The 15,860-nt window shown below is 47.4% G+C and overlaps 1 protein-coding gene across 3 annotated transcripts in view; it reads left to right on the top strand.

Annotated features, from left to right (window-relative positions):
- Positions 1-1,377: 1,377 nt before the first annotated feature.
- Positions 1,378-15,860, top strand: part of MXD4 (MAX dimerization protein 4) — a 41,127-nt gene continuing 26,644 nt past the window's right edge. The window contains exons 1-3 of one of the 3 annotated variants that reach the window (XM_040064180.2): positions 1,378-1,516; positions 2,123-2,222; positions 11,584-11,613. In XM_040064180.2, coding sequence (XP_039920114.1) covers positions 1,453-1,516; positions 2,123-2,222; positions 11,584-11,613 — 194 coding nt within the window. In that variant the 5' untranslated portion in view covers positions 1,378-1,452. Of the gene's footprint in view, positions 1,517-2,053; positions 2,223-11,583; positions 11,614-15,860 lie in introns of all 3 variants that reach the window. The other 2 variants (XM_040064179.2, XM_040064181.2) reach the window with 2 other exon arrangements.

The following is a 15,860-nucleotide window of genomic DNA, read 5'->3' as shown; positions in this document are numbered from 1 at the left end:
CAACAAGATACAGACTAATACAAGATCAGGTGTAATATATACGTGGTTTTACCACAATGCTGTAAAAACAGTAAACCATAATCGTGTTTTAACCTGATTCGCTATTATCCTCTTAAAAGGAAACTCTGGCTAACATCTTTTGCCAAGGAATAAACACACAGGACAACACTGCATCCATCCTGTATGCTGGATAGCTCTTACCTAAACAATTCAGTTAAAACCAATGGGACCAATTGTGTGGCCAAGTGCAATCCTGCAGGAGGACTGATTACAGGCTTCAGCACTTTTGGCCTGAAGATGTTACCAATGTGTGATCACAGCACAGCTTAAAATATGCCTATTTTAAAACTACACTTGCAAGTGTTAAAACCAAGCAGTTTTAGGCAACAGCTGTGCAGCAGCTATCTGAGATAAGGATGCAGAGCTAGCAGCGCAAATAGGATGGTGTGGACAGGAAAGGTGCTGAGCTCTTCCTGCTCAGCCTGTGTGCCGTGAGCCAGGCTATTCTGGTACACGGCTTCTGTGTATCCAGATGACGAAAGGCAGCTGAATATGCTGGCAAGGGCTGGAAGGCTGGCAGGAACTGTGGCTGCATTTCTGAGAGCTCTCCACTGTTTCTCCTTTTCAGCAGGTTAGGCCATTGTGTAGAGTTTAGTAATTCTCTTACATCCCTGTGCGTGTTTTTACAGCGCTGCTGTCTTCCTCTCTCGCCTGAGCACCGCAAGGGGTCACGGATGCGCGTGCCAGGCACATTTTCACAGCCTCTCCGGCGTCCCATTTGTATCGTCTTTTTCGTCCCCGTTCATTTCCTGCCATACTTTCCCTCACGGGCTGCTCCGCCGTCACAATATCCCTTTTCCCGTTTTCCCTCACGCTTCCCCCGCGCCCGCCCGGCGCGTCCCGCCCGGCGCGCGCGAAGGGGCGGAACCTCCGGCGACCCCGCCCTCCGCCTACCTCTTCCTCACGGCAACGCCACGCCTCCTCCGGCCCATTGGCTGCTCGCCCCTCGCTCCCCGCCTCCCGCCGCGCGGCACGCGCCTCCCGCCCCATTGGCTCCTTCCCCGCCCTCATTTGCATAACGCCCCGCACACCAATGGGCGGCCGCTGCCTTCTTAACATGCAGAGAAGTGGCCAATGAGCGGGCGAGGGGGCCGGGCCACCACGTGCTGTTGCTAAGCTTCGGCTTCTAAATTGTTACTACACGGGCAGCCAATGGGCGCGAGCGGCGGGGATCTGTCAACATCCCCTGCCCCGACGGGGGGGGCGCTCTGGTTGCCGATTGGCCCGGCCGCCTCCTCACGTCCCGCCCCGCGCCCGTCTCCCGATCGCCATTGGCTGCGCGCGCTGCCCGTCCGCTGTGTGTCAAATGTAGGTTGAGCGAGGTGCCTTAAAACCGAGGGCTCGGGAGTCCCCGCGCGTGAACTCGGCGCGGGGGGCTCGGGACGGGCAGCCATGGAATTGAACTCCCTGTTAATCCTCCTGGAAGCGGCCGAGTACTTGGAGCGAAGAGACCGAGGTACAGGGCGCAGGCGGGCAGTCGGTCAGGCACCCGCAGGCGCTCCCAGCCGCTCTCGGCCTTTGTTGTGCGGCGGCCGGGCCGGGGCAGCGGCCCCGAGCCCGCACCTGCCCGGGGGGGACCCGGGCTGCGCCAGCGGCACCGCGCTGGGGGAGCATCGCTGCTCGGATCTTGGCCTTTTTTTATATATAACCCCCCAAGCGAACCAGAAGGGGGTTGTTTGTGCCGCCCTGGATGGGGCCGGTGCGTGTGGCAGCGCTCAGGATCCCTCTCGCCGCTCCGTGTGTGGCAGTCGGTGATTGTATGGCAGCTCCCCTCCCCCAGCGCAGCGTGACAAGGGTTTGCATGATCCGCCTCGTTTTTAATGTGCACTCCAATAATCTTCCTAATTTCGACACTTCGGTGTTGGTTTTTTGGTTTTTTTTTCCCCCTATGGTTTACCGAGTTACGTTTTTTTGTTGTTTGTTTCGCTTCTTTAAGAGATGCCAGAATAAAATCCAAACAAATCAACCGGAAAAATTCTGTTCTTTACCCTAGCGTTCCCGCAAAGGAGGAAAAAATTGCATGGAAAAAATATATTGCCACTAATGCTGACTTTGTCCCTAGAAGCAGAACATGGCTATGCATCAGTGTTACCCTTCGATAGTGACTATTCCAGAAAGAAAACAAAGGCAGGCACCATGGCCAGAAAATCCCAGAATAACAGGTAATAGACGCACCGCTTTTTCAGAATGAATCGTCAGCTTTTCCAATGTGTCTAGCTTATGTGCAGTGCATACATTTATGAAAAATAATAACTAATCCAGTGTCTCAGTTTTCCCCATCCCGGTAGTCGCCATTTTTCCCCTGGATGGGCTTGGCTCTGTTTTGATCTCTCATATAAACACTGCCACGCGTACACCATCTCCTTAGTACTCACTGCACTTCAGAACCATCCGCCCTCATCGCTCCTTCTGCTCCGCGCTCGCCGACAGCGGCTTTTGCTGCAGACCTTTAACACCATAATCGCCACCCAGATTTCTCTTTGCATGGCACCTAATTTCCCCCCTGGCATTCATTTATAAACCACAGGCAGCGAGCCGGCCGCCTCCCCCACGGCAGCCCGAGCAGATGCAGCCTCCGGTTGCGGCGGCGCCGGGCTCCGGGGCGGGGAGCGTGTGCGGGGCGGCGGGGGGGGGACGCTCCGCACGCCCTCCGGCCTCTCCGGGAGGTGCGGGGTGAGAAGGTGCCGGAGCGAGCTTGACCTCCCCGCGGGCCGTGCCGCAGCGCCGGTTCGCCGGCCCTTCCGCCCGGCCGCCGCAGGCAGAGGGGCCGGGCTGCGCGGCTCGGTTGTTGTTTATCCCGGTTATCGCCCATCCGCCTCGCCGCCGCCGCTGTTTTGTTGCTGCCCCGCAGCCGCTACCTGCGCTGCGATGGCACGAGCCGAGCGCTGCTGTGCGCAGGCTCCGCAGCTTTGTTTGCTGCTCGGGCAGCGGCTGTGTACGTGCGGGAGGCTGGCTGTCTTACGGGGACACCGCCGGCCCCTGCCCGGGAGCGAGCCCAGCCCCGGGCTCTGCCTGCTCTGCTCTGCTCTGCTCTTCCAGGGCCGCTCCGGAGGGGACCGAGGACCGTGCCCTGCTGGGCCTGCTTCGTCCCGGGGCAGCGATGCTCTCCCCAGCGCAGGCTCCGCTCTGCACGGTCATGCTGGATCGTGGTTCCTGTAGAATAGCCTAAAATGAACTTGCTTTGCACGTGACTTGTTTTCCAAAGGAGCAGGGAGTCTCGGCAGGCCCGCTCTCGCTGCTCCGGCGGGCATCCTGCGGCCGGGTCGGATGGTGCTGGGGAGGTGCCCGGCAGAGGGCCAGGGGCTGCTCGTGGGGCACCGGAGTTGCAAACCGAAATCAAAAGCTGACGAACTCCCTCCTTGAGCAAAAACACGAGCTGCTGAGCACCCTGGTGGTGCCTGCTGTGGCCGAGCACTGTGCCTCCAGGATTACTGAGGGGGAGCAAATCGTGCCCCCGTGCCCCTGCTCCCAAACAAGGCAACCATTTTAGGGGCTGTTAATTGCAGTACTCCTACTTTGTGTTTGGTTTTAGTTGAATTCTTTGTCTCATCGTGGAGCGTGAGAAGACAGTTCATTTTAAAAGAGAAAGTCATAAGGAATGGGAGGAGTGTCTTGTGTCCTGAGACACTTTGCTCTTCAAGATTTTTAATTATTTTCATATAAAGTATGCTCACTGCCTTTAAAAAAATTCAAAACAGATTTCATAAGTTTTCCAGCTGTAAATTGCTCCTTGAATTGTACAGATTTCTTGTCTGTCTCTTGCATTCAAGAAATCTGTGTTACTTACAGAGCTATTATTCCATCGTTTCCGTTCTTAGGGCTCTTGTCATCCGCTGCAAAATAGTTATTTGTCTGAATTGTAAGCTGCTTTCAGGAGTTTTTAGGAGAGGATTAGTAATCTATCAAATGCAGCAGAATTAAAAGATTTCTGGTTACAGATTTGCAAGTGTTACTAGAGTTGAGGCACGCACATCCATTTGCAGTTACTTTCCTGCTTTTTTTTCCTGCCTGCAGAGTTACATTTATTTACCTGTTTAGCATTTTGCTCTGATTCTCACTTCGTAGCAGTGGCAACCTTCAAAAATGCCATCCTGCAATGTGCAATGTGTACATTTACTCACACTTTCTTTTCTTCTAGCTGCAGTGATGAGATGAGGGATGGGTCATCTGTGTTACAGGACAGGACAGTGCTTGTCAGGGAATGGTTTCCAGTGCGGACACTGCCGGGACAGTGGCTGGTGCGGTTCAGCACGGGTACCAGCCTTGCTGGCTGGCGTGGGAAGCAGAGGCACATTGCTTTAATGCAGCTCCCTGTTCCTTCAGGGACAGAGGGGCAGCAGCAGGGCCCTGTGGGTACCTCTGCATTGTCCTTAAGGGCTTTGTACCCATGTCCAGCAATCGCTGCTCATGTTTGCTGCACACTTTAGATTTGCAGGGGAGAAATTACCCCTGCATTTAAATATGCAGTGCAAAATACATGATGTACACCAGCATCACTGTTTTGTTATTATTTGGAGCTTAGAGGCTATAGGGGTCGAGCCCCAGACTAAAGTGAATTTTTGGAAACAGAATTAATTCTTCCTAAGCAACTCAAAGATTAACAGAGGGAGATGACTGGCCAAAGTTCAGAGGATCTGGAGTGATCGTGGGTGATGTGAACCACCGAGCAAAGTGTTTGTCCATATTGTTCCATTTTAACCATTTTCCAGACTCGTTTGGTTTGGAGCATTAGATGCAGGGAGGCATCTGATTGCATACAGGGGATTGCATACGTGTTTGAAATTCATGCCTTATTATTTCATTGTTTTTCTGGATTAAAAATACATACTCAAAGTTGGAGGAGTAAGAAAGGAGCAGCTAACTGCACATTTCAAATCTGCAGGGGCATTGTTGTTTTCATTATCTATTTTTGTATCCTGCTGCTTGCAGCATCTGATCAGATTAAAAAGTGAGAGATGTATATATGCACATACGTTGGGGTTTTTTCATGCCTGATGAGGTATACATACATAAAAGCATGAAAAACATCTCCTTATTCTTGGAAAATCAGACAAGAAGGGAGGAGGAGAAAAACTGTCAAATGTGAGGAAGCCGGGTGTGCTGTACTCTTCTTTGTTCTGTGTTTCCCCCCTCCGTGTGCCCGCCTGTGGGGGGAAGAGCGCACCCCGTGCAGCACAGGTGTGCTGGCCAGGCGCTGCGGGCTGAGCGACAGGCGGGGATGGATTCAGCTGCCCTGGGCTTCGGCAAGGGCGCTGATGGACCTCTCCTTCCTCTGCCGAGGTGCCGGTGGTGTTCACGTAAGAAACTGTAGGATGAGACCTCCATTCCTTGTGGATGGCTGGTGAGGCCCAGACCCACAGGAGAAGGGGCAGGAGGCTATCCTTTGGACGGGATACTCAGGCCTGGGCTAAAAGCTTGCTGGCCTCTTGATTGCAATGGAGGGAGAAGTAATTTTGGCAGGTTTCGATTTGTGCAGGGAAAAATACCAGCAGAATTACATTCAATTATCCAAAATCTGTAAGCTTTTTGTCCACTGTAGATATTTAACAATTTTGCTTTGTCCACTGTTAGCTATGAATCAAAATTGAAAGTGGTTGTTAGCATTTGATATTGATAAACAGTTGAGTACTGATAAAAAATATTCTCGGTGTTATTGGTAGCAATCAGACACAGTTTTTAGCCATTTCTGTTTCACTTGCGCATTAAAATGTCTTGATCTTACATGTTTTCTTCTCAGTTTCCTGTGATGTGCCCTTTCCCATGTCACACAAACCAAACTGCTTTGTTTTCTTTCTGGTTTGCTGTTTGTACCATGTCCTCAGCTGAGATTCAGGCTTGTTTCCCCCCAGTAATTTTAACCAAAATCCTCTGGCAAATGAAACTGGATTCTTGTTTTGTGAAGAGGACAGGAGATTAGAGAAAGGCACAATATTATCTTCTGCAGGGATGTAAGCCGAGCACACATCTTGTTACAATAATACTTAGCAGATACTTGACTATAGTATAATAAATGTCTCCACAGAGCAGTGGCTGTATGTAGTTCCTAAAGCAATGCCATGCAGTCTAATAATTCTTGTTAAGGTGTACTTAGAATTTTAAAAAGTCATAAAACAGCTGGATTTATTGCTGTTGTAGCTTGGAAATGTTAATAGCAAATATTCAAAAGTCAGGCTTGGCTTTTGCTCCAAAGAAACAGATAGGTGACATGTGTGCAATGTGCCAAGGAGGAATGCGACACAAATCTGAAATTTGGTGACGTCTGCTCACAAGGCAAAGCACTCTGACAGAGGAACATGCAATCCTGCAGACAGCTGGGCTTTCTTCTGCCTTGGCTGCAGCGAGGCTCACCAGGTGTTGGGTACCTTGAGCTGTGTATGGGTTTGAGGTGTGTGTCTGCCCATGCACCGGGGAGCTCAGGCAGCTGCTTCGCCATGAAAAGGTCAGAAATAAGGTAAAATGAAACCCAAAATCTTAGTGTTAGATGCCAGTCTACTGAGGTCACGGTTAAATTTACTTTCAGAGAAAGGAATTGAATGTCGGTGGTGCAGTGTGTTTGGCCTGTTAATTTAGGAGCCGGTTTATTGAAGGAGAGGGAGCAAAATAAATGCTGGTTTATAAATATATCTTCTGTGTCTATTAATTAATTAATATTTTTGCTCATATGTTATATAAATAGACATGTACTTCATGCTGTGTTCTGGCAAAGGGTTATATGCAGAAAAAGATGAAAGCGGCATTTGGATTTTCAAATAAAAACAGAGCCTAATGTCCAAATTCCTCTGTTGATGTTGGATCATGGTGAGGGTGAACCTGTGGCCCACAGAGCAAGCCCCTTGCTCTCTGCAGATGTTTTTCTGTGCCCACACTAAGCAGCTTAGGGATCGGGGTCTGATTTTTGTTTTATTTTTCTTTTTTTTTTCCCCTGTTTTTTTCGGGGTTTTTTTTTTTTTTTTTCATGAGAAGCCAAGAAAAAAACATTGCAAAGCAGACTGTGCAGACACAGCACCTCTGAATTTTCACCTGGATTTCTGAATTTGATGGATCTTTCTCAGTTTGCCTTCCTAAAGCTAAGACAGCACTTGATATTGCCACGTTTGTTTTCAAAACAATGCATTTTAGTCCCAATATAACAGATTTCACCAATGGACCGGTCCCCCCTGAGGAACTGCAGTAGGTCTGCAATGTTTGGGAGCTGCACTGCTTGTGCAGTTGAGGTAAACAAATTGCCACCCTATTAGAAGCACGTTCAGACCTGGCCACTGCAAACATGTGGCAGCACCAATTTGAATGCGATCCCAGAGCCAGAACTCTGCATCACGGCTGTGCCAGTATGCCTGGTTCCCGGATCCCAGCTGAATCTGCAGAACCGGTTAAATTTTGCCATGAGGAGAATGCAAAATTAATTTTTAGTGGATTAATTCCATACAGGCTGTTTCTTAGGCTGTAAGCAATGTGTCCAGTTTGAAACAAATGGAAAAAAACCAACAACCCAGAAGCAGTGAGTAACAGGCAGAGTGTGTGCTTATGTTCAGGTTTATCTGTGCTTTGTGGGATGAACTGTAGTATTTTCAGGTGCATTCCACAGCAGGTAAGGTATGTGGACAGGGTATTTCCTGGAAGTGAATCTGGATCCTTTCAATGAAAAGCTGCACAGCAGCTGCATTCATGCAAGATCTCAGGTGTAAGCTTTGTGCTTTTACACACGTGCACTTCTGGGAGTGGGAACTGGATTGAGACACTTAAGGTGTAGCACCTTGTAAAGCTTCTTGTTCTGTTTGTTCTTACTCTCTTGGCCTGGACAAAAGGTGAAGTGCTGGCAGTGTCGTTCACATGGCTGCATGATCTGAGGTGGAGTTGTATCCTGCACATGGGTTGTATAACACCCTGGCAGTCCTGCCTGCACCAGAAAGCTCTGGCACTGGTGAGGTGCTGCCACTGGTTCAAGTACTTGGTTAACTACTCTGCTTTGCTCCCTGTAGTGCTTTAAAGTGCATTGGCAACTGGAAGTGTGTTGGTGAATCAGGGTCTAGCCCTGCTCCCATTAACACAGGGCAGTGAACAGCAGCATTGCCATACATCACTGCTTTCGTCAGGAGCTGCTGGCTTCCTTCTGAGCTGGGGTAGATGGATGGAGGAGTAGGGAAGGTGTCTGAGTACTGAAACAAGCCATGCCTCACACATACAGGGAAATCTCAGTCTAGCATGCCTGTGGGCAGATCCTGCTGGCTCACCCATAAACTGGCAGCAGTGGACATGGAGGGGCCCTTGCCTTTTCTGTGTTAGTCTTGCCATCTCAGTTAGTACCTGTCCAAATTTCTTAGGTGTGTCTGCTGAAAGTTGGATCAACCAAAAACTGAAATCCAATACCCAGAATTCTTGTTTGGGGAAAGGAAGGTGGTGGATGGGGATTACTCTGGGAATGTGCTGTGAGAAGTAGCACAGCATCTTGCAGACCAATGGCTGCATTCGCTTGGTTCCTCCTTGTTCTTTCAAATCTTCTTTTGACAATTTCTTCACAATTAAAGTTTATAGTCAGTGAACTGCTTGGCATTTGCTAAAGGGATATTAGAGCTGTCTCAGATCAACAGTGTAGTCTAAGCCACCAGTGTTTGTTATCCTTTACTTCTATGATTTTGCAGATTTTTTTGTTGTTGTTGGCTTTTCCCCTTTATTTTTATCTGAATATTTTAACCATTTTTTCCCCCTCACTGCTATCTCCAACTTCCCCAGGCTTTTTGTGGAGATACAAACTCAGTGGAGTGAACCTAAGTTAAACACCAGAAGTCTTCCTTCTCTTGGAGCTGTTTTTGAAAGGCTACACAGACCATTTGCCTGCAAACCACAGTCATATATATATATATATATATCTGTCTCTCTCGTATAAATACATATATCATACATCTTACTAGTTGTGACCTACATCTTATCTTTACTAAAGTAGTAAAAGACTCCATTTTGAAACAGGGTACTGGGTTGTGTGGAGACCAGTTCTTTTTTTTTCCCCTCACTTTAGGTTGCATAAACAGCAGGAGATGGATATTCCTGCAATATACTGTGCTGTAGACAGTGAAGGAAATAAAACCCAATATTTTGAGAGAGGTTCATCTCCTCTGAAGACAAATCCAAACAAAGAAACCCCTGTCATGTTTTGTAATAGGATATTTAACTTGCTGTGTAGATGGAGCAATTCTCAGGTAAATGTCAGGGCTCTTGGTTTTGGGTCCTGCCTAGGGCCTGATAGTTGGGGCATTAATCAGCCCCTGACACCTCCCAAAATGTGTGGCTGGTGCCCACGTTTGCGCACTGCAGGCGTCGCTGAGGCTTTTGTGTCCCCAAGAGCTCTGCCAAGAGGCACATGGTCACTGCCGCTGGGTTTGGCAGCTGGCACACCCACGTCTGCTTTGGCAGGACATAGCTCAGGGGCACACTGGGTCACCCTTCACGTACCACAAGTGCCCTGTAGCTGTGCTGTGGGCAGGACTGCCAGCTGCTCACGGCGTCCTCTCTCAGCCCAGTAAAATACTCTGCAGGCTGAATTTCTTGGCCAGTGGTTCCTGCGCTGTCCCCGTGCGTGCTCGCTGGAGCTGCTGGGAGCTGGCAGCTCAGAATGGGCCAGTTGGAGTGATCGTGTCCACCTTTGTGTCTAATTGCCAGAAATGTCAAGGAGTTCATGTCATAGGGATGAATCCAGGCCAGCCTGTATTTCCTCGCTGGTTCCAAAGTTCCCTGTGAACTGTGCCTTTGACGGGCCTGTTGAGGGTGTTCAGGGACAATGGTTCCCTCCTGAACTTCTGTTTTCATAAACACTGGTAGGTTTAGCACAGTCTTTGTCAATTTTTGTAAACATTGTGGAGAAATTATTGTGGAGAAAGTTTGATCTCTTGTAGAGAGTAGGAGTAGAAGATAAAAACACTATCCTCTTAAGACAGCCAAATGATCAAGCTCACCTTGCCCTTTTAATGTAGCACAGAAAATGTGTATAACGCTTGTAGTGTTGTTGCATTGGTCAGGAGCACTTAAAATGGCATTGTAGAAATACACACATTACTTGATCATGGCTCAGTTGATGCAACAAGTGTAAAAAAATACATAAAGAATACATAGGCTTTTGAGAAAAAGATGCCAGGTAATGGCTGACGTAATTGATGTCTTGGTACCAGCACTGAGATGCTTTCTGGTGAGAGTGGATTAGCATCAGTGCTGAACCTTGTATGCATTTCAGTTTTACCTGCAGAGGGGCAGTTCACAACTGAGTGATCCTTGCAGGGTCAGGAGCTGCACTGGCCTGAGATCAGTCGCTTGTGGATTTGTTCACTGGATGTTTCTGGTGTGAGCTTTGCTTTCTTTTTCCCTCTCTATGGCCGGAGTGATGTTCTGCCACCAGTCACACCCAGTACAGCATCCAGCAGCTCGGCCGTGTGCAAGGAGAGGCAGGACGGCTCGGCAGCGGGCAGCATTAGTGCAGGAAGGCTCCCCAGTGCCCCTGGGATGTCTCTGCTCCCTGGAGGGACTGTGCACTTGCCCTCCACAAAGGCACCTCGCTCTGCACCCCGTGCCCAGCTGCAGGCTGGGGTTGCAGCAGGCTCCAGCAGCGCTGCTCTGACATAATCTGCCAGCTCCAAAAGCTGCCACCGCCTCTGCATCTTTTGATCCTTAACGTGCTGGGCATGTTTTCAGCGGGACAAAACCGAAAGTATGGAAAATTGCTGGTTCTGAAGTGGTGACAGTAACTTCATTTTAGGAATGTTTTTAATCTGAGCTGTGTAAATAAATAAAATGGATATTTTTAGCTGAATCGGGTAAAAAAAAAAAAAAAAAAAAAAAAAAAAAAAAAAAAAAAAGTCCTCCAAGAATTTAGGGCTGCCTTCTAATGGCAAAAAATCCGAGGCGTCGGTTGGAGAAGAAAAAAAAAAATCTCTAATCCAAGTAGATTGGAAGAGGATAACATACTGCTGTGGTCAGTACAGGGACTATGATATTTTTGGGTTTTATTTTCTGTTTGTAGACTGAGAATAATTAAGAGGATTCCTATTTTCCTATCTTTTGTTGCCATTAAGATAACAACAACAACAGCAGTGATTAGCTGCTGATTTTTCTTTTTGCTTCTCCATGGGCTTGAAAGCTGGCTTTTGGGGTGCTTTTTGCTCTTACCTGTTACCATTTAGATCTTTGAACACTTTCTGCTCCCTCATAATTTTTCTTCACTGATAAAAATCTCGTGGGCTGTTTTTATTACTAACCTGCTCAGTTTTTTATGTTCATTTCTGTCTCTGAATGTATTGAACACTAATAAATGCAAATATATTATAATTCCCCCCAAATCTACAGTTTACTCATGGAAATTAAGTTGATACCCTGAAGAATCTAAAAGTGAACCAATTTAATAGAAAATCTGTTTCATAATCCATGTTAAATACGTATTTTAAAGAAGTCTTTTGCAACTTACACAGGTATTAGCTTTTAAATATTCTAAATCTTGGTTTATTTATCCTTTCTCTAATATTTCCTTTCTCTTTTTAATAGGTCATCACACAACGAACTAGAAAAACATAGGTAAGTCTTGGAAAAAAACCTAATTAAAAGACGTATGGCTGACATTTGAATTACTGTGTTTATTGAAGAACGTTTTGTTGAAATTGTTTTGATTCCGCACTGAATAATTTATTAAGTTGGTTTTGGAGTTTTTATCAGCTAAAATCTAATCGTTACAGTATTATTTGGCTTTTTTCCCCCTGTTGTTCGGTATGCTCTTTTTGAAACATCCCTAATAGTTCGCTTTGGACTGATTAGCGCTGTAACTGGTTAACCGAATTGTTACTAACAAAGAATCTTGATTGCAGCAACTGTTTGCTAGAGGTGTTAAACGCCGTAAGTACAAAGTATTTTTTGTGACCGAGGTGAACGATTTTCGGGAACAATGTGTCACACACGGTTATTCTATGTTTCTTTCAAAGTATGCCTAAAGCGCCGTTAATTTTCATCTCGCATGTAAGTACCTCCGGAGCCGTTTTTCCCCCGCGTCCGCTTCCTCGCCGGTGCGTGTCCTGCCCGGGGAGCTGTGGCAGCTGCGAGCGGGCACCTCCTGAGCCCGGCCCGCGGAGTCCAGCGCCGGGAAAAGCCGGACCTAGCCAGGACAGGCCTTAGACCCGGCAGCCCCGCGTGGTGCAGAGCTCTCCTTTGCCCCGTTCTGAGGCGGCCTTAGCGTGTGCTGTAGCGTGTCGGAGCGCGTTTGCAGCTGGGCCCCGCGCTGTAGGAAGGCTCCGGGAGCGCTGCTCCGAGGGAGCACAGGGAGACAGCGGGGCCCGGCTCGGCTCTGCCTTTCCATCCCGCCGTGGCACCCTCACGCACCGTTCAGGCAGCAGGGCAAACGCCCAGTCGGGTGGTTTTTTGTTCTTTTTTTTGGTGTAGCCTGTGGTCTTTCGGGTTTCACGCATCCAGAGAAAGTGAGAGGGGTGTGTGTGGATGTGATTTACACCTATTTGCATGTTTCTAAATACGTGAAACGTGGTTGATGGCACAAGATTGAACTCGTGGGGGGTTTTTTGTGTGTTGTTCCTGTGGCTGCAGTTATGTAGCAGCTAGACCATCACTTCCCGTGCATGCTTACATGCTTTCCTGTAGTTTAATTGTAATATGAGTAAACGATAGCTCTGCCTAATAGCCACGTGGTCATCCTAGAGATGAGAGGAACTGGAGAAGGCTCAAGCTCACAAACACAGGCCTGGGCTGTAGAATGCAGTGCATTGGCTAAGGCAGTGACATCGACCGGCAGAAGTTCAGCTGACAGTCTTCAGGAAAATAACTGCATGTAAAATTCTGTTCTTCAGTCACAGTTCTTTAAAAGAAAACAAAAATCGGCCCCAGCTATGATTCTTTCTCATTCTGTTCCATTTATTCCTCCCCTTCTGCTTCATCATTACAAATTTACTTTCATCTGCATATTCCTTTTCTTTTTCCTTCAGTTATTTTCCTCTTCTTCCTTCTGCTCTGCCTTAACGTGTTTAAGCAGCACGGTAAATGAGGCACAGCAGCATTTGCAGCAGATGCAGGGCCAGAAGGAGAATCTATTAATTGTTCAATCGCTGTTCTCACTTCCCATTTCAGTGTTGTTTCTTTGTAGTAGCTGGACCATATAGTACTTGCCTTGCTACCTTTTCTTTCTCTGCCATCTCAAGGTCAAAATAGGTAAACTGCACAGTATGTCTTGCGATTATACAACTAATGTTCCTAACTGCTGCTGCTTGCTGTGCCTCCTGCAGTTAAACTATACTTGAAGCCAGATTTTTATTATTCCTGGTGAGAACCTGCAAATTAGTGCAAGATCCTTGTATGTGCAAATGGTTGTTCACAAAAGCAGATGAGGTGTGTACAGTTCTAGCAGCCTGATGTATTGGTGTGAAGGACTCCTGCAATTTCTGTTTCTTCTTTTTAACAACCCCCTCCTCCAGCACTGTGGGTGTATGAGCAGATAATACCAATCATAGTGTTTTTCACCGTGTTTTACTAAAATTACATTAAGATCTATGAAGCGTCTTGCACGGTTTAATGGAAGATTCAGAGCCGTGGTGTGTCCCTGTAGCAGCTGGTCCCTGCAGCAGAGCCTGTCTTCCTCCTTCAGTGCAGCCCTGCCCTGCCAGCTGGGAAGCACTGGATGTTGATTTTGGAGGTGTCTCCTTCCCAGGACCAGCGCCTGTGTCTCAGCACTGCCATGATGCTGCCCTGGCGAGGCACACTCGTTTATCTCACAGGAGCCTGTCGAGGAGCAGGAGAGGAAGGGCTGCACGTCCTCCTCCGTGCCCGGTCCCTCACGTGGTGTCTGAGGGCTGCACTCTGTGCTGCAGGGCAGGGAAATGGCTTCCTCCTTTGCACGGCCCTTGTCCTGCGTGAGGGTGGCCAGAGATGCCGTTAGCTGGAAAGCCGTGGTAGCCGTGCACTGCACGTGGTGCTGTTTTGGGCTCTGCACCGGTGTTGCACATCAGAGGTCTTATCTCCGGTTTTCATGTTGCTGGGAATGGCAGTGCTTGACCTCTGTGTGTGCTGGCTTGGCCATTTGGCACTACCGCTTTATTTTGTATTTTCTACTGCTGGGTCTCTTTTCTGTACGCTCTTGAGGGGGTGCTCAGAGGAAGACAAATGAAAGCAGAAATGTAATTCCAAGGAAAAAAAAAATCTCATTATATGATAGAATACAGATTACAATTATGGTAAAGTGTTTCTCAGCAACTCATACATGAAATCCCTTTTTCTCTGCTTTAAGTCTCCCTGGAATACCCTGCTCAGAATTTTAGTGTGGATTCATTACAGGGAAACTCCGTAAGGACTTACCCCTCTAATGGCAGTCTTGTTTTGGTCCTGTGCATTTAAGGTGTGCATCTTGGAGTCATGAAACAAGAAATCCCCTAAATAAAAAGTAGGAAGGCAGGAAATCTTCTATCCTAGGGACAGCTGAGGTGCTAGAAAATATTTTAATAATTACAGACAAGTTAGTCAGAGTGGCACTTGGATGTAACTAGTTCCTGATGACAAACATGTATATTCATGTAGGTATTTTTTGTTGTTTCCAGCTAGACCGTTAGATCTGTAGGATTTCACAGAGCAATATAAATACTAAGTAAATTAGTAATTACGACTTTTTTCAAGAAGATTTTTTAATTGACCTGACGGCTGTATAGAGGAATTCAGCTTTCATAGTATAAAAAAAATCCAAGCATTCATGAAAGACATAAGGTTCTTGAAAAGACAAAGCATAATCTCATTTATTTGCATCAATTTATACTAGTTCTACATTAGAAGGTAAAACCCAAGGTGTATCCCCCCAAAGGTTGTGCTGAGATCTCCACACTGCTCTGTGAAGGCAGGGAGAGCCTGCCCTTGGCTGTTCACCTGTTCACCTTCTCCCCCAGCTTGTGCTGGGCTGTGCGGGGAAAAGCACAGGGAGCCCTGACAAAGGATACTGGGACATCCCTTCAGGACTTCTTTGGTGTCATTCAGTCCTGCCTGGCCATGAGGAGCTCTGCTGCAGGACAGGCTCAAGGTCTTGCCCTTTCCCTGGCAAAGTCTTCGGAAAAAGCTTGTGAAACTTGATGATTTTAAAGAGCAGCTTTTAAGAATTAGTGAGGAAATTAATAAATGTACCTCAAAATCAGCAAGGCATGTGCTGCTGTTCCCCAGACTGGCACCATATGAGCTGAAGAGGTGCTGTGTGACCCTGGTATGGCTTGATCTATGGCCCAGGTCCCCAAGTTTAGATTTGACAAAAGCTGGTGAGCTGAGCCAGATGGAGGTAAAAACCAAGCGCTGCTGTTCAAGCTGAGACTGCTGTGGAGTTGGCCTGCATCAATTTAGTGAGACAGCCTTTTAGAAGTGCAAGATCAGATTGGGGAATACATGAGTCACAGTGATTTGCAAAACCTTAAAAGATGGAAGAAACCCCAAACCTTTCTTTCTTCCCAAAGGAGCTTAATGTATGTGTTGTGTAGAGTGCTGACTGGGGGAGACTGAAAGTGTTCCCATGTGCACAGAAGGTAATACTGATGCAAGTTTTGTGCAGACCTTAAAGCTAAAATCTTGCCAGAACAAAGTTTCTGTATTTCAATATATTTCTGTATTGCATCATCATGTACATAAATGGGTATCTCGACAGAAACAGAGGGTTTGATGAGCAATATATATTTTGATGGGGGCATTATTATGTACAACATTAGCTGATACAGAAAACAGAGCAGGTGCCTCTGAAGTTAAGTCCTGATAGGTGGTTTTCTCATGGAGGAATTGCACATTCAAGAGCACAGTTGCACTCA

The sequence above is a fragment of the Hirundo rustica genome, chromosome 5 (genome assembly GCF_015227805.2).
Source record: "Hirundo rustica isolate bHirRus1 chromosome 5, bHirRus1.pri.v3, whole genome shotgun sequence".
Taxonomy (NCBI): Eukaryota; Metazoa; Chordata; class Aves; order Passeriformes; family Hirundinidae; genus Hirundo; species Hirundo rustica.
This window is presented reverse-complemented; position numbering and strand designations above follow the sequence as displayed.